This window comes from Leiobunum rupestre, chromosome 7, assembly GCF_980474605.1.
Source record: "Leiobunum rupestre chromosome 7, qqLeiRupe1.1.hap1, whole genome shotgun sequence".
Classification (NCBI taxonomy): Eukaryota; Metazoa; Arthropoda; class Arachnida; order Opiliones; family Sclerosomatidae; genus Leiobunum; species Leiobunum rupestre.
This window is the reverse complement of record NC_143390.1, coordinates 22,700,351-22,714,820: the sequence shown is the minus strand read 5'-3', so window position 1 is coordinate 22,714,820 and position 14,470 is coordinate 22,700,351. Positions and strand designations below refer to the sequence as shown.

General features: G+C 41.2%; 1 protein-coding gene across 1 annotated transcript; it reads left to right on the top strand.

Annotated features, from left to right (window-relative positions):
* The first annotated feature begins 768 nt into the window (after nt 1-768).
* Nucleotides 769-14,445, top strand: Skel (DM13 and DOMON_DOH domain-containing protein skeletor). Its single transcript, XM_090180568.1, has 18 exons — nt 769-907; nt 8,693-8,842; nt 8,921-8,993; nt 9,189-9,297; nt 9,426-9,591; nt 9,670-9,742; nt 9,811-10,009; nt 10,088-10,187; nt 10,252-10,391; nt 10,457-10,580; nt 10,641-10,751; nt 10,810-11,075; nt 11,136-11,388; nt 11,454-11,647; nt 11,712-11,772; nt 11,836-12,005; nt 12,077-12,401; nt 12,977-14,445. The coding sequence occupies exons 1-18, from the start codon at nt 874-876 to the stop codon at nt 14,332-14,334; spliced, it is 3,906 nt and encodes a 1,301-aa protein (XP_090036694.1). The 5' UTR covers nt 769-873; the 3' UTR covers nt 14,335-14,445.
* The last annotated feature ends 25 nt before the right edge of the window (nt 14,446-14,470 follow it).

Here is a 14,470-nt window from a genome sequence, read left to right as displayed (position 1 = left end):
AAATTGACCTTTACCGCGCCCCCGAAATATCGTGTTATGAAACGGACTCAACCGAGCGTAAACCCGGCGGTTGTATCATTTCACCCTTCGCTGGTCAGTGTCAGCCAGTAATAGCGTAACAAGGATCTGGCGGCAGACAGCCGCTGCAGGGACGCAACTTGATTCCGGTTTATCGTTTTAATACAGAAACCTACATTTGAACAAAAAACGAGATTCTTTTTCTGGCAAAGTAAAGCGCCGACCATGACCGACTGAAAGAATGAATCTGAGAGACTGAGAATGCCAACATACTCCAGAGAGAGCGGGGGGGGGGGGGAGGCGGATATATCCACTCCCCCAAGAAATAGCTGGGAAGAAATAGATAGAAATATAATATAAGAAAACCGCTCTCAGGATCCAACTGCCCCCCTGGCTTCATTTCTTTCGCTACCCCTCCAGCTTCCTCCGTCGGTTAGAAGAAATGGCGGGCGGGGGGGGGTAGATTTATCTTTGGTGGTGGTGGTGGTGGTAGTGGTGGTGGTTGTAGCTTCTTACTTTACCTTTTTACCCTAAACGTGAAAAGCGTTATTTACGTAACGGTCATTGCTCCAGAAACTGGAATCTCGGATTCCGGCGAGAGTCTGAGCGCAGTGATGTCGAGTGGCCCGCTGACGCTCGCCGCAGTTTAATCCCGGTGCTCAGTCTTCATTCATCCTTCCAGCTATTATCTCGGTGGTTGGCTCGCGTTCGGCATCCGTCTCCCCGCTGTCTCCTCCGACCAGACGCTGTCGCGCGTCCCGTCGATTGAAGTCCGCTCAAGCACGCCTCCAAGTGTGGATCGCGACCTTTACAGAGTCGCGAGTGTCAAATTGAGAGATCATCCTAACCACTAGGATGACGATCTTCGCCGCTTTTCTTTTAATGGGAGGTAAGAATGAAAACAATTACTTATTCATTTTTGGATGAGGTTTTTGTAATATCATAAGTCTATAATATTGTTCCATACGTTTGTCACTTTGGGGAATATTTTACTGAGAGCTAGTAACGAAGTTGAAGATTAAAGATTTATTCTTAGACTTGTACAAAACAGCCCTTTAGTATCAGGGCGGCTCACCTTTTAGAAAGGGAGCTCAGTCATACGTATAAAATTTCATAGTAGACTTAAAATATATTTATACTTTACAAGCGCTACAAGTTATCGCGACGCCACGTGTCCTTAGCCTGAAGCCTAACAATTCCTCAGTAGATTTCGTATAGTTAAGTGCCCGCCATTCACGACGTCATCGCAAGAAGAAAATCTCCCCCTAGCGAGACGTTGTCAAAGACTACGTGTGACGCTTTAGCGAGCGTACGCAAAACGGCGACGAAGCCCGTAATGCAGTCTGTCTTGTGAATAGCTCTCAGTAAAGATTTGGCTTGTGAAGAATAGGAAGTGTCAGACTTATGTTTAATATTATACACTTATGGTAATATGTATGGTATAAAAACGAAATTAAATATACCTAGAGTAACTTTCACTTGTCAGAGCGATTTAACCGTCGAATAGGCGTAGTTGAATTAAATGGATAAGTTGACAAAATAAAGTACCTGATTTTAACTTAAAACCTTTATCATCTAGAGCGCTGAACGGTTTTCAATTCGCTTCTATTTCTGGTTATTATTTTTCAATATATATTTTTGTTGTTTTTACTGTCCACCCTTTAAAAGTTTTAAAAAGTCGCTTATACAGGGCTAAGCGAAATTAAAAAAAAAATATTGGCTGCTAAGAGTATAGGTCGAGGTATAGGTAATGGGGTTAGTAGGAAAAATATCTACGTATTATTAAATCTTTAATAGCACCCAAAACACAACTCTCTTAAATATTCCGGTTTTTCAAGCGTTTGAATCTCGATGGAGTAATATTCCTAAGTGCTTTTTAAAAACTCTACACCGAGAAAAATGAACGGGTCTCGGCAATTCGATATCGGAAAAGTTGGAAAACGTGAAATTGATTTCATTCTGGTATTCGATATTTCGGAGCTTGGAAAGCGATTTCATCTCGGATCCGCGATAGAGAATCACGTTTAAATTGGAGGACCTAGTCACGTCAGTATAATTTGGGAAGAATTTTCTTTGATCAAATACTCGCGAAGGAAGAATGGCGTTATTTCCTGACATCAACCGGAATTTTCTCTCGATTCGGGAATATTTGACCTCAGGCGTTACGCTTCCCAAAAAGAAATGTCCCGATTTTTATTATAACGACTATTATTTCACCTTTGGGATTTTCTCGTTGAGGAAGAGGTTATATTAAAAACCAAAAAAAAAGGACACGTAAGTTTACCCAATTTGGGAAATAAATAAATTTGGCGGAAGCAATTAAGTTGGAAAAAGTTAATTGTCCCCGTAGTTACGAAAACCATTATTTCGGTCGTAACGGGCAATAAATATTTCATTGTTTTAAAACGATTTGTTTCGACGCGGGAATAAATATTAAAATGAAAATTTTTAAGGGCTCCCCACCCGATTTGACCCGTAAATGATAATCCCTTCATTTTGCGCCTTTATTCAAAAGAAAAAATGCATTCCTTTTTTCATTATAATGAACAAAACAAACTCGTTTGTGAAGGAATTTTTGAATACACGACGGTAATATAACGGTGGTCGGTTCTAGAAAATGAATTGGGAAAAAAAAACATTTGAGTAAAATGAGGGCCGAAACGCCCAGCTGCGTCGAAAAGGAACCCCATTAAATAAATTGAGATTTATTTCGCGCCGAAAATGAAAAGAAATTCATTCCAATACGAGAAAAAAAACTGTATCTCCGAAATGAAAACGCCCCACCCACACTTAGCGCGTCCAAAGTTGACTCTTTGTTTTTTGGAATTTCTGAGATATGATGTCCGAAAAAAGGCGGTTGCGGATTTCGAGTTTGGTCTACTTTCTTACTAACAACGAGATTACGAAGCGAGCCAACCGTTCAGTCGGGTTGACGAAACTGAAATCCTCGCGCTCGATGACATTTCCCGCATCTTTCGTTGCGCGTTTTTAGCCATCGCCCATTTACGAGGAGTTGTCCTTGTTTTGGAAAATTACAACTCGATTGAACATTAGTAATTTTTTAAAATTGGGGAGAACAATATTTGCTTGTTTGGAGGAAAATAATACAAATGGCCAAACAGTTGAGGCAGGTCGACGTACGCCCTCAATAAATAATACCCAAACGAATGTACGATGTTTGGCTGGAAATTCAAGATTAAAGGATAGCGTTCAATTCAATTGATTAGACTTAAATTAAAGGGAGTATGATCATCGAATTTCGCATTTCTGTCGCCTGTTTTAACAGAAGATAAGGATTATTGGCTCTAATTATATTCAAAGGTATTCCTAGAGCGTGTTAGCCAACGAATTTTCGTTTTAGTTTCTACTCCCTTAAATTAAAAAAATTTAGTTAATTTTCCGGAATAATTAAGGGTTCTACTCTATTTAATAAAAAATTTAGTGCAAAAACCTTTCCGCAAATCGGAAAATTAAAAAAATTGAAACATATACAAATTTTTAAGGGTTTTTATTCTACATTAGTCTAGAGGTTTAGTTTTACTTTTGGATTAGATAAAATGAGGCGAAAATGCCTCGAAATTGAAATTGGTTAACAATATTAGGCTAATCATGGAATCAAAAACTTTATTTTCTTTTTTATGGAAAAATACGGAAATTTTTCCGGTAAAAGGGCTTCGGTAATTTTCCGGAAAAAATTCCCAGAACTCTAAAAAAATGAATAACATTTCTGTCAAACCCTTATCGGTATAGGATTCGCGTAAAACCAGCGACAATTTATCGAATTTATGAAGCGTGATATCTATATTTCTAGAAAAAGAAACCAATTAATAAAGTAACAGTTGTAATTAAATTTCACGGCTTCATTGACGACATAATGACTAACTGAGCGTTTATTTTCGCTATTAATATCTATAATTAATCCTTAAAACGGGAGCCTCTTTTAACCACGGTTTAAAACCGGGAATAAATGACGTTATCTCGAAGAGTCGATCTGGGACGCCGTTCCAAATTTCTGACAGGAAAGATAAGCTAGAGCTTTAGCACTAGGCCGAATTGATTGCCTATTGACCACTATTTCGCGCTTGCTAAAGATGGGCTTTAAGTCTCGTACGTATAATATAGAAAACCAGATTTAAAAGCTTTCGGTATTATTAACGAGAACTAGTTTAGGTGTCGGGAAGTGGTAAACAAAATTTGTCCGCCAGGATATCGCCAGGATAAGCAAGCAAGGGGGGGTTGTCAAGGTCATCCACTAACCCAGAGCGAGGTAACGCTAAGACGTCCTACGCCCAAAGGCGGACCGCGGGTACGTCGGTATCAGCCGACGTACCAACACGACCGAAATCATTTGAATTTACGTACAAATATTGTATTCTTTTTTTGTTAGTAATTCCTTCAGGTAGGAAAGTTGTTTTTAGGTAATTATAGAAATGTTAACCCAAGCGAACCCCAAATATGTGCGGTAATTATCTAAACCAAAAAACGGTGTATTTTGGTAGTTTCAATTAATTTGTTTAATGTATAATTATTTGGATAATTTCTACTTTTAATATACCTCGAAATACCTTGAATTTTTAACGGAATGACAAATTATTTCATAACAATTTACTGTTTATAATTTCTACTTAAAATACGCTATAGTAATGTATTACTTCATGGAACGACAGTTTTTCCATAAAAATTAATTTCTTAGTAACTAAATTACTTTACCTGGCTTGACTTTGATCATTTTCGAATGTGAGCTTAATCTAAGAATTAATTAAGGAGGGTACAAATACGAAAATAGATAAAAACGAAGTAAAGATCGTTATATAGGCGAGCCACAACGGTTCCAACGAAAACATTAGCGCCTACTTTTTGCGCTAGAAAATATTTCCAAACCTTATATAAACCACTAAGACCATTATCCAATACCAGATTAGTACAGGAAGGAAAAATACAATAGGTTAACGAATAATTGCCACAACAAAAACGGGTGCCTTAAAAAAATGACCCAAAATAATAAAATAATAATAAAAGAAAATTACGCTTTGGAAATATTTTGGGAAACAATGGGTTTCAAGGACGAAGTTAACGATTATGAAAATTCTCGCATTTGCACCTTTTTTTAGTTTTTCTATAGTTCGCGCTCCAGGCTCACCGGGCCAAGTTTCGTATATCTTTAACATTGCGAAACAATGGAAAATATGAAGAATGAGAATTCATTTAGTTAACCGCTCCTCCCTTCAAATTGTCTTTTTAGCCAAAATTTAATACTGTTAAGATCATTAATTACACCCGGATGTATATTTTTGTACAAAAGGTTACTATATAATGAAATAGTAACCCGAACTGTCGACTCTGGGAAGTACGTTAATACTTTACCCTAACACTCGCCTTTTATTTTCACTGTCAGTTGCTTCCTAAACATATACCAAAAATATGCCTCACGCATTCGGAAGTTTAGTTTAAATCGTAAAATAACAAACCGGTTTGACTAGTTTTACCATTTTTACGACGCAAAGTGCTTGAATATTAAACATTTTAAAATGATAAATTGATTGAAACTTGGCCATTGCGATTCTGAGCAAAACCTCGCGTGTCATAGCGTGAAACGGAAATGTACGACGATGTTAGCTTCCCTTCCAACGATTCAGGGAGAAACCAATCACAAACTACTAAGAAAGTGAAAATGTTCTGGCCGGTTTCATTCGTCATTCGATCGAGACTTTATTTGACATTTTTAATTAATTAATTAATTCCAAACGTTTTTTGAAGACCATAATATCAGAGTGTTAAAAAGTAATTCTATAATGAGAGGTAGAGACATAGGCATTTAAATGAGTTCAGTATATAAGCAATCTTAACCCCCGACTTGACGTATTTTGAAGCCAAATGTGTCTGGTACCAGTTTACTAATACTGTACTATTATAGTCCTAGGTGTCTAATTACAATCTGCGTATAAAATATAACGCGTTACTTGAAGAATTTTAGATTTCTACTTCAGTACGAAATGTTTCACGTAGAACCAAATTTTAATTCAATTTAACTACGTATATAATTAAAATTATTAGGCCTTGTCACACGCTTCATTTACCCTTTTTTTTCATCTAAATATCAGGACCTATTTTAATTATTGGCGCCTCTGAAATCTCAAAGCCTTGTCGTTAGTTTTTCCTTACCCCGGACTTTCTTAAATCTATGAGAAAAATTTGTTAATAGATGTAGTTTCCCATAGTTTATATAAACTCAATTTTGGAACTACCCAAAATGACTTCCCGAATGAAACTTTTGAGTAGTTCTGAACCTTAGAACTACCCAAATACGGTAGAGCCACAAAAATATGCCCTGCTAAATATGCGAATTTATGAAGAACTAGGTCAATTTCGTGAAAAAAATTAGAAATTATCTTAGAATTTCGATGTTTATAGCCAACCCGTTTCTCCGACTGAGTGGAAATGAAGCCTTAAACATTCTGAGTGTACACTTCTATAATAGCTAGATTTAACTAGCTACGTCAGCGATTGTCGTTAATAATGGATATTTCCTGTTGGCAGTTAGCTTTAACCTTGAACCTTCACTTCATATACAACGAAATTATCAGTTGTTTACGTGTTCTGGCTTCAAAAACTAGACACCGTAAAATATCCTTCTATCTACGTAAGATTATCGCGTGAGTTCAAATACGCTTCGCCGACACATTCCGTAGAATCTGGACTAAGTAAAATGTTCCCAGTAAAAAGGGTTAAGAGGGAATTTTGTCGCTATCTAGGTAAAGGGGATCGTCGGCCGTGTCTCTTCTAATTTCATTTCCTCTTTCTGGTGGTACGCAAATGTCATTCGAAATGAAGTGTCTGCGGCGGGGATAGACCGAAGTCACCGAAAAAGGTCAGGTTTCGGGATGGCGGAAGCCGGTTTTCTATCTTGACCGCCGTCGGCTGTGGGTTTTCAGTGCCAAGGACTTCTCGGGCTCTCTTATCACTCCCGAAAGGATAACGAGCCGCGATGTTATCGGCCGGCTTCGATTCTTACAAACGAATCTCTCAATTTTAACCCAAATCTCGGAACTAACAAGGAGACATCCCGAAGTGTAACCCACCGATTTTGTTCAAACTCGGGGGATTGGTAGACGTTCATGTATGATGAAAAATTCTAAAGGGAATTTATTCAATGGGCAACCGTTTTGCCATGGCAACGAAAAATGTTTTTGACAATACAAAATATTAAATTTTCCCATTGAAAATAACATGGGATTTTGACCTCAAATTGATCAAAAGTTGATCAATTTTGATGTTTTTATTGTCAATTTTTATTTCTTTTTCTTTTTTTTTGGCATTTTTGAAATTTTAAAATTTGTTCAAATTTTTCATAGGGGGGGGGGGGGGGGCTAAGAATCGGTCAGAATCCCATGTTATTTTCAATGGCAAAATTTCCATTTGTTGTTGTAAAAAAAATTTCGTTGCCATGGCAAAATGGTTGCCCATTGAATAAATCCCCTTTAGGATTTTTCATGATACATGAAGGTCTACCAATCCCCCGAGTTTGAACAAAATCGGTGGGTTACACTTCGGGATGTCTCCTTGTAAATGAGTTTTTTTTTAATATCATTAAAATGACTACGGGTCCATGTTTTTCGTTTCCCGAAGTCACGAAATAGCGTTCTCACCCCCGCCAAAATATCTCTATCAAGACTTGTAGTATGGTTTGTAGGTCGAAGGGTGGTCCCCTCGTTGTAAAAAAGACAGTGGGTATTCAAAGCGACCGCGAAGCACGGGCGCGTAACAAATTTAGAGTATAGGCGCGGACAGACTGAAGGGAGACCGAAATTAAACCTTCCTGGAGGTTTCTCGGAAGAACGCGAATAGCGTTGGTGCAGATCCTGTTTCCGGAAGGAAACGCGTCGGTATCGCTGCCTCTTTTATCTTTCCAACATATCGCGGATAGATCTTCAGAAGCCCATTCTCTATTCACAAAGTAAACGTGGTCAAACGTCAATCTCGCGATACCATCTACGCCATAAACAAACCGTAAAAAGATTCCAGGCTGACCTTAATACCAACAACTGGGCCAACGTAACGTACTTGGTGAAGTGAAACCCAAACAGTGGTCCGACAACCCCTTAGAGCGAAAGGGCGTTTGATTAAGAAATGAGGGTCCACTAACATTTTCCAAGGAAAGGAACGCGTAGCTATATTTTTCACGCACTAGGTTATATACGCGAATAGCGAAGGTACGGAACACGATGTCACGGACATTTGAGTTTACACGATCGCAACGTAGATGTGTTAAGAATATCGCTAAAATGTTTAATTCCTCCGAGTACTATACTTTATATTTCTTAGCAATTGCTGTACCATTATGTTGAATGCAATGATACCAGACTACCTCACCCATTTTTGGTAGATCTCTTATAGTTGCGCCTTTCATTTATTTGGAGATAGATCTTATTATTCAATTGGCACGCAATAGCGCTTACGAGCCCTGTGGGTGTTACACGAATTAGCCCAAAGTCTTTATTTAAACTTGGATGTTTTGGAGAAAACTTTAAACAACATAATTTGCAATCAAATCGAACTTCATATACAAAATGTATGTAGTTTTCAAGGCTAAACGGCGTGTAAATTCCTAACGATTTATAATTTTAACTTTAACTTTTAATGAAAAGGTGTTTACTAGATGCGAATTGTCTTTCAGGGCTATTGGGACTGGTAACGTGCGCTCCTTACTACGGCACTAAGATTGGTAGGTTCAAGACATACTACCACGAAGTGGTCGGGGATGTCTACGCCGTGGACGAAAATACTTTATTCATCAAAGATTTCTCATACGACGGGGCCGGACCCGGTGTGTATTCCCAGATTTTTAACTCCGAAGCGGGAAAGAATCGTATTAAATTATGTATTTGGTTCACTCGCGAAACAGACGCTTTCTTCTGGGCAGGAAGTACTAACAAGCCGGACACGACGGGAACTATCATACCCGACGAAAAAGGACAGTAAGAGAACGCGAGAAGAACTACAAATTTTTCTCTTTATTATTTTTCTTTCCGTCATTAAAAATAAGACGCTGGAGCGTGGAAACTTTCCCCCGCGTTAGAAAAATAGAACCAGGAAAGCTTCTTTGGAAGTTCCAGAAAAACGTGCCCAAAATTAATTGGCGGATTTTTATTCTTTTCTATTTTTACCGAAAGGACTAAACCTCTGAGCGCCTACAGAAACAAGGATCTGGTCCTGCGACTTCCAGAAGGGAAGACTTTGAGAGACTTCAAATGGTTGTCCGTCTGGTGCCGAAAGTTCCGGGTATAAAAACGCGGGATTAAAAATAATCTATTTTATATATTTTGACATTATTGTCCGCGAAAAAATATTATCTCTCTCTCGAGGGGCCTCCTTTTTGAAATGTACTTAATAAAGTACCCATCCCTCAGGCTAACTTCGGAGAGGTGTTTATCCCAAAAACGCTCGACATTCCTCAAGCCGTGGAGATCGGGGAACTGTCGCGCTTACAGCACGATGTATCGTCGGGTCTTATAACCATGATGGACGCCCAGACTTTCCTCATTAGGGATTTCAAATATGACGGGCTGGGTCCAGGTAAAAATACATATTATTGGGCCTACAACCGATAATTTGACGCTAACCCAAATAACCCAAACTACGTCTTAAATAAAGCCGCGTATTGGTGGGTATCGAGAGGAGCTAACCAAAATGCCGGAGGAGTAAAACTTCTAGACGAAAACGGAAGGTACGATAGCAACAACGATACAATGGCAGTTTTACAATGATCACATCGCGCTTTTTCCGTTTGTTTAGCGAGGCGCCTTTGCGACGATACGCCGGCGAAACTGTCATTATCCAACTGTCCGCCGAAATGACTTATCTGGATTTCGATTTCTTGGGAGTTTGGTGCGAGGAATTTCAGGCCGACTTCGGTAACGTCCGAATCCCCCATGACATTAGAGTCCCGCCCTCCCCCAGAATGCTCGGATTGCAAACGGAAGTGCAATCAAAAGTATCTATTCTTTTCTTATCTTTATCGCGAGTTTAAAGAGTAACAAGGTAATTAATATCGTTACTCTAACCGATCAAGAATAAACTGAACTGCGAAGTCCTACACGACGATATTGGTTTCGAAATTCGGTGGATCATGGACGGTGATCAAATTATTATGCAAATGGTTGGAAAAGTTGGTAAGTCCCGACTATATCCCGCGAATTAAGCGCGCCCAATCTGACGTAAATATTACGCGAATAGAACCCAGCGAATATTTGGCTTTCGGTCTCTCTAAGAATGACCAAAAATCGGACATGGTCAACGCCGACTCCATAGTTGTGTGGATGGACCAAAATGGAAGAGGCCACGCCCAAGATTATTACCTAGCTAGCAAAGAACAGGTGAAATTTAAGCACTCGGTTAATTCGTTTCGCGCGTAATAGCTAACTCGACTCGACTAATTTAGTGCGTTGGAGGTCGAGGCAGTTGTCCGGATTTAAAGACCGGTGGTAAAGAAAGTGTTTCTATGATAAGCGCTTCCCTCGTTAATGGATTTACTACCGTAACCATCAGGAGGCCGCAAGCAGCCCGTAAGTAACGCCAGTCACAGTCACCGAAATTAGCTGTTAATATCTCCGGACCTATTTCAGAGGACGAATTCGATCAACATATTTACTCAGATGGGCCGCAAGCTGTTATGTGGGCAGTTGGACCCATTAACAACCGGAATGAAGTCTCCTATCACAGACTCAGAACCAATGGTTTGTAAGACATATATATAACGGGTCTCTCAACTTCAACACTATCCGATACCAACAGGTAATATGTTCATCGACTTCGCGCGTACTCCAAAATGGAACTGTCCCCCACCGGATACGGTGCAAGGGAGCAGGAATCCGGTACCCCAACCGAAACCCACCAAACCACCAAGGACGACACCGAAGCCAACGACCACAACCACCCCACCACCGCCGCCACCACCTCCGCCAAGAACGCAGAACCGCAGGAGACCAGACAATAGAAATCAACAAGGAAATAGAGGTCGGCAATCTCAGAGAGCACCAAAGCCGCAAGCGCAACCTCAAGTACTTGGAACGAGAATGAAAATCCAATTCTTACTTACCACAATACTTTCGTATGATTAGGTCCCGAGACAGCAACAGCTTCAACCCAGACAACCCCAAACCATACATCGAAACCCACCGAATCCCAGGGGTACCGTCTACCTAACTCAACCACCTAGTAATTACCAACCGCAACCGCAACCCGACCAAGCCAGGCAGCCTTCGATAAGAAGGGACGTTTGGCAAGTACCTCCCATTATTTGCCCCGCTGACAGAACTTTCAGGTTCCAAATTGGACCAGCGGGTGGAAAGAAGGGTTATCAAGGCATAACTGGTACAAACGACTAGGCTTATATGTTAAGTTCAATAAGTCACGGTCATTTGTATCTTAAATTATAGGTAAAGTGGGATGGGGCGTAGCGTGGTACGTCAACGGACAAATAGTACCGGAACTGACCGTTCAAAGAGGGCGAGTTTATACTTTCATAGTCGAGGGTGGTCGCGATGACGAACAATCGGCCAAGCACCATCCGCTTTACATCACTAGTGACCCGGAAGGCGGTTACGAATTTAAAGACATTAACCAGAGAGCCGTAATTAAAAACGATACCGATTTTAGATGTAGTTAAATAAATAAATCGTACTTACTCTTTACAGCAAGAAACAGTGTACGCCGGAGTTGGTCGAGATCGTAGAGGAAACAGTTTCCCCACAGCCGGTAAATTCAAGTACATTAAGATCGTAGAGAATCAACGTAATCAATGACGAGTATCGTTTTTAGCGGGTCGTCTGTGCGAATACAAAGTTCCGTTGACGGATCCAAATCAACCGGACAACTACCAAACTTTCGACGAATTCAGACGAACGTTACAACTTAAATGCGAAGACGGAGCACCCGCGAATCTCAGATGGAGACCGACTAAAAATACTCCCAACGAAGTTTATTATCAGGTTAACGAAGAGGAACAGTTTACGCCTATACTTAATCACGATTTACTTAAATATTAAAATACCTTACGTAGTGCTACACTCATCGTCTTTTGGGATGGAAAATCCGCGTTGTCGACAACTGCGACGAATACGAAGCTCAAGGCAGCATCGTGGACTTCCGAAATATCACCGCGCCGCACTCGCAAAGCCTAGAGAAGACGAAATACGCCCACCGAAAGCAGCAACAAGATATCGCTTCGCACAAAAAAGGAGTTCCTAATTTATTCAACGGTAGGAAGAAGCCGGAGCCCATCTTTGGGCAGCGAAAACCGAAACCGTCACCGACGAAAGCCCCTTCGTTCCCCAGCCCCGCCCCCAGCATTCAAAGAAGGCCCAATCTGCCCCAATTGCCAAAAGGTAAACGACGAACTTAGGATATAAAATTAAACTTGAGAAAGCATACTTTAAGAATTTGTTACGACGAAAAGTCACATTCTGTTTAAGCTGACTAGTTAAAGTGTCTAGCTCTTACAAATAAGGGATCTTTCGTGGTTCATACCCTTTCTTTATAATTGTAGATAAGAGGGCCTCGTTATTATATTATAGTGGGCCCGACGAAAAAGATGGGAACCCGGTAGAAAATTAACGATCGCGTGCAGCCTGGCGGGCCCGTCTTTGAATATAAGAGGTACCCTTCTCCACAAAAAGCATTTCTTGGGACCAGGGCCAGTTCTCGGCGGCCCTGATTAGATAAGATCGAACTCCGTACAAACATAACGAAGCGATTACCCATTTCCGGCACGTGACATCCAAAAAATTGACCTATAGTTTGTTACCATGGTAACGATGGAGCTAATTTTTTCGGAGTTAGGAAAGAAATTGGATTAACGCTATTGACTACGCGCGAGTCAGTGATTATAAATCTAGCGTACGATCTCTGCATTATCTTTGCTTTGACCGTAATATATACCTATAACTTTTGTTTTCTACAGGGGCAGTACTAGAGGACGGAGTTCTGGTAGCTCCAATTGGAGGTCAAGCTAATTTACCGAGAGTAGTCGGTTCGGACCAACATAAAAACGTCCTTTTCCCGGGCTCAGTCTCGAACCAAAACGGAGATTTCTTTTTGATACCCGTTCAGCAGCACTTTAGTTTGGGCCAGAAAGGGGCACCGCCCCCCACGGTGTCCGGCGTGCCTCCTCAGAGCGCTTTCCCCCACGACAATTCCCGATCGGTTTTCCCTCCTAACTTCTCCACCCTCGGCGGAAACAAGCGCGTATACTACCACGGCGGCTTCATCCCGGTCATTTACAACAACGGCACCTTCCAGCAGAGCAGAATGCCGGACCCAACCACGCCTCCTCCGGGATTCCGACTTCCGTTCCCTTTCAACGCCAACGAGTCCATTCCGTTCCAAGGAACTTTCAAACCGGGAAAACCCGATTTCAGCGGTTTCACCCTACCTAAACACCACGTCTACCAACCCCGACCCGAGCACCAAGTGTTACCTATTCCGATCAACCCCCAACTGGTGGTCCGACCATCCAGCCCGATCACCGAAGACCGCGAGTCTCAAACCGTTTTGGGAGGAAATAAAATTAAAATACCCATCGCCATTCCCGGTTCAGGGACTGTTATCGAACGGGTGTCTACTACTACCACCACGACACAACCTCCTCCTCCTCCTCCTCCAACCACCACCGCCACTCCCACAACGACGGAAGCTCCACCCACACCCCAACCTGTCGCCCAACCGCCATTCGAGGACATATTCAAGGACGACGACGACCATTCTTTCATCGAGTCCGTGTCGGTCCAGGGAACCCAAGTACACCCCCAAGTATCGGACTATATTCCTTATTCCGACCAAGGTCAGGAAGAAGCTAGTACCAATAAGGAGGTCTCGACGCCAAACGATTATAAAGACGCGGACAAGGTTACGCTAGACGAACCGACGATCCCCAGCTTATCGATACAAACTCAAACTTCAACCAGTATTTCCAGCCAGGAAACATACCTAGTAAACCCATTCGCGCCATCCAAGGAGGAAGCCAATAGAACCGACTACTCCATTTTATCGCACGTCATGTCCCTGATCGCGGGTCAAGCCCAACAGCCCCCGACCAGGTTAAACCTAGACGCTAAAGTGTCCAGGGTGGCTAGGGAGGCCAAAGACCATCACGAAGGTCACGAGGGTCACGTTGAACATGACCACGCCAACCATAATCATCACCACAAAGACCCCGCTGCGACAAACGACACGACGACCGGAAGTAACGCCGCTAACACGAACTACTTAACGAGCGCCACTTTGGCCACGATCTTACTGACGTTAATTTTATCGAATTAAAATTAAAAAAAAAACACGCCATAATAACTTATCCATCTTAGTTCTATATCGTAGAACGAAAAACCTTTGTTATATTCTTATTTTTTGTACAAACGTATAATAAAAAAAACACTATTTTTTTAACAAAACATATTTA

Excerpts from the sequence above, each read along its gene's own strand:
- Skel (XM_090180568.1), top strand. The coding sequence starts at position 874 with ATGACGATCTTCGCCGCTTTTCTTTTAATGGGAG. Across the intron at positions 10,392-10,456 it reads ACCTAGCTAGCAAAGAACAG|TGCGTTGGAGGTCGAGGCAG; the intron begins GTGAAATTTAAG and ends CGACTAATTTAG. Across the intron at positions 12,006-12,076 it reads CCAACGAAGTTTATTATCAG|TGCTACACTCATCGTCTTTT; the intron begins GTTAACGAAGAG and ends TACCTTACGTAG.